General features: G+C 43.0%; 1 protein-coding gene across 1 annotated transcript; it reads right to left on the bottom strand.

Moving 5' to 3' along the window:
• Positions 1 to 226: 226 nt before the first annotated feature.
• LOC129238359 (protein toll-like) lies at positions 227 to 3,038 on the bottom strand. The gene has a single exon (XM_054873386.1). It carries the CDS (start codon positions 3,036 to 3,038, stop codon positions 321 to 323), a length of 2,718 nt encoding a protein of 905 aa, XP_054729361.1. The 3' UTR covers positions 227 to 320.
• Between the last annotated feature and the right edge of the window lie 235 nt (positions 3,039 to 3,273).

Raw genomic sequence — 3,273 nt, 5'->3', positions numbered from 1 at the left:
TATTTTAAAATAAATTTTTTATATAATTTTAGTTTTAGCTTTCATTTTATTTTTAAACTGAATTTAAATTTTCATAATCATAATCTAATTTTAATTATAACTGTACAAAAACTATATTTAATTTGTGAAAGTTGTGTCAGCAAAATAATATTTTTAACTACTCGCTATCAACATCACAATTAGGCTCATGTGGTAATACTTATTCCATTTCCATGTATTTGTAATAAATTAATACAGACATTTGTATGAAGTGGCTAACATTTTGCTATACAAAGTTAAATTTATCTAACTATGAAAGTTCTGTTGTTCTTTGACTTTCTTTACAATCCTTTCAATTGGTTCAACTCCACCTGCCCAGTAACGTAAACTCTTTCGCCCACCTCAAGCATGCCAGCCTTCTTGCCTTCACCTCTTCTATGCGGCATCGCATACCGTAGTTTTTGCCAAAATCTGGGATCTTCTGACTCGAGATATGTATTCATTTTCAAATAAGCCTCCAACTCACTATCAAGACCCGCCATGTTGTTAATCTCGCCATATTTAATAATGATTATGCGCGCACGTCCCTCATTAACGGCACACTGATGCGCCGTTTTGAATTCCATGCGTCCCCAGTCCGATTCGACAAAATGTTGTGAGAGCACAATGATCGTGCGACGCGATTGTGCCACGGACTCCACAATCTGTTCGGGTATGTAGGCGCCGGCAAGCCAATTCCGTTCGTGCGTACATATGTGGAACGCTGGAACTCCGTATTCAAGCCCCGGCACCAGTATGCGATTCACGTAGTGCGCCTCCTTGTGCGAATATGATATGAAGGCATCGAAAGTTTTATCTTTGTCCAGCTCGTCCACGCTGAAGCACATCAGACCGAAACAGTGGGCATGTAACCAGACTTTCACCTCCAATTCGTATTTGTAGTAGAGCGTAATGAGACTGAGTAGCACTAGAATAACGAGAAAAATGGCTATAAGATGCACCATGAAACCGAAGCTGCCGGTAGGAAGCTCACAAATGTCCGTGAATGTCACATTTAAAAGTGTTGCATTCGGCAAATTAGCGCAATATAGCTCGTCAACATCGGGAATGCGACTGCGTTGGGCGCGCACTGTGTATAGCAGTAGCTCAGCTTCGCAATCGCACAACCAAGGATTATCGGAGAGATATAACTCGGTTAGTGTTGCGCTCTCATTGAGATAGGCGAGCAGGAAACCGGCACTCAAATGCTCCAAATGATTAGAGCGCACGTCCAACAAGCTGAGATTTGGTGGCAAGTGCGAGGCCAATACAACGTTGAGGCGATTATGTGCGGCGTACAGACGTGTCACATTCGCATAGCCAAAGGTGGCATTCGAGGGCAACTGATAGAAGAGGTTGTGCTCAAGATAGAGCATAGTTTCCTTAAGCGACAGCTGTTCGGGACGCGGCAACTCGACAAGACTTTGCAAACGGGCGCGTTTGCAATCGACGACCAGCATGCTGGAATGCTGTGTACAAACGCACTTATCGGGGCACCAAGCCGGTGACCAGCTGCAAAGATCGGTGCGTTGCATGTTTTGTAAGCCATTTCCGCTCAATTGGGATGGCGTCGCACAAGTCCAATAATCGCCGTCCACGAGTATGTTTGTATTGTAGATCCAAGATAATTCACAGTCGCATGCTAGCGGATTGTCGCTCAAATGCACTTCATTCATGCAACTAGTGGCGGGCGGTCGCACAATCGCTTGGACACTGCGTATGGCATTTTGTGAGAGATCGATGAAATAGGGGCACCTGATACCCGACTTAGCAATCCAGTCAAAGACGAAATGTGAGATTCTATTTTTTCTTAGTATGATTTCTACGTAATTTAGTGGATGCCTATCTTTATTGTCCGCGGCGTCGTAAGCCATTCTCTCGAAGTGCGGCACCATTTGTGGATCCGAAATGTTATCGCGTGAGAAAAGTGACATATTACTGTATTTGCCAGCACCCCAAATGGTCTCGAAACTATTGTCATCCAAATCAAGTCTATACAGATAGCTTAGCGAATGCAAATTTTCGATAATATTCGATGGCACACTGAGTCGATTGTTCGATAGTGCCAGGTTCCATAATAGCGGTGTGTTGTCGAACAAGCCAGATGGCAAAGCTTTCAGCTTATTATTGGACAAATCGAGCACGACCAACTTGCGTTGCATGCGCAGCAGATTTTGCGGCAATTCATCCAAGCTGTTGTACTTTAAGCTCAAGCGATTCAATTCTGGCAGTGCAGCGAAGAGATCTGCGGCTAGCGTCTTCATGTAGTTCGAGTCCAATTTAAGTTGCTTTAATGCACGCAAATCACGAAAATGTGTGCTCACCATGCCCTGGAGCGATGTACGCATCGACACCACCTCCAAAGACAGTGCCTCCAAATTGTACAGTGTGTGAAAGAGGTCTACGGGCCAACTTAGTTGTACAAGCGAGCACCAGGCGATCAATTCCAAACACTTCAAGCTTGTCAAATTATGCAGCAATTGCCCAGGCAATGGATCATCAACATATTGCACCTTTACAGGTAACGTCAACTTCTCTAGTTGCTTTGAATGTCGAAAGAAATCTGCGCGCACATCGATGTAAGGATGGAATTCGACGCTGCCGCTGTAGGTTATATTTGGTTGACAGAACAAAAGGGGCAGCTTAAGACATTTTTTTAAATAGAATTTGGTATTTGTACGTAAACCTATTTCCGATATTTGGCTTAACAGCAGATTTATATCGAATGGCTCCTGCACACAAGTAATCTTCAGATCCTGTATAACGAGTGGCCCATCCACATCCGTCATATGGACCTCAACCGTGACCAAACCGAATTTATCCCTCAATTGACATTCGAAGCCGTAAACGTTACATTCACACTCTTCATTGTTGCAGATTTGAGGTAGCGATACGGGCAAGTTTGTGGCCTCCAATCGTACGTACAGCTCGGTCAATGCGAAGAGTGTTACGAGTAGAGAAAAAGGACGGCCTTGCGCTATTTTCGAATTTTTATAAATACTTGTAATTTTGTGCAGCATTCTGAGGAATGTGATTCACGTGAGTTTTATGCCAAGCAATGTTGAAAGGTTTTGGATACGAAAAGAGTTCATATGTATTTTTCTAAAAACTCTAAATTTTGTAGGCGGCAAAAAAGTAGAAAAGAAAATTAACGAAAAATAACAGGGGCTGAATTAAAAAAAAAAAATTTGTGTATTGTGAAGCGCTGAACATGATTCGAGGTTCCAAAAGTGTTCATCACATCATGGCGGCGCT

Source organism: Anastrepha obliqua, chromosome 2 (assembly GCF_027943255.1).
Source record: "Anastrepha obliqua isolate idAnaObli1 chromosome 2, idAnaObli1_1.0, whole genome shotgun sequence".
NCBI classification, from domain to species: domain Eukaryota; kingdom Metazoa; phylum Arthropoda; class Insecta; order Diptera; family Tephritidae; genus Anastrepha; species Anastrepha obliqua.
Note: the sequence above shows the minus strand (reverse complement) of the source record. Positions and strands in the feature narration are given on the sequence as shown.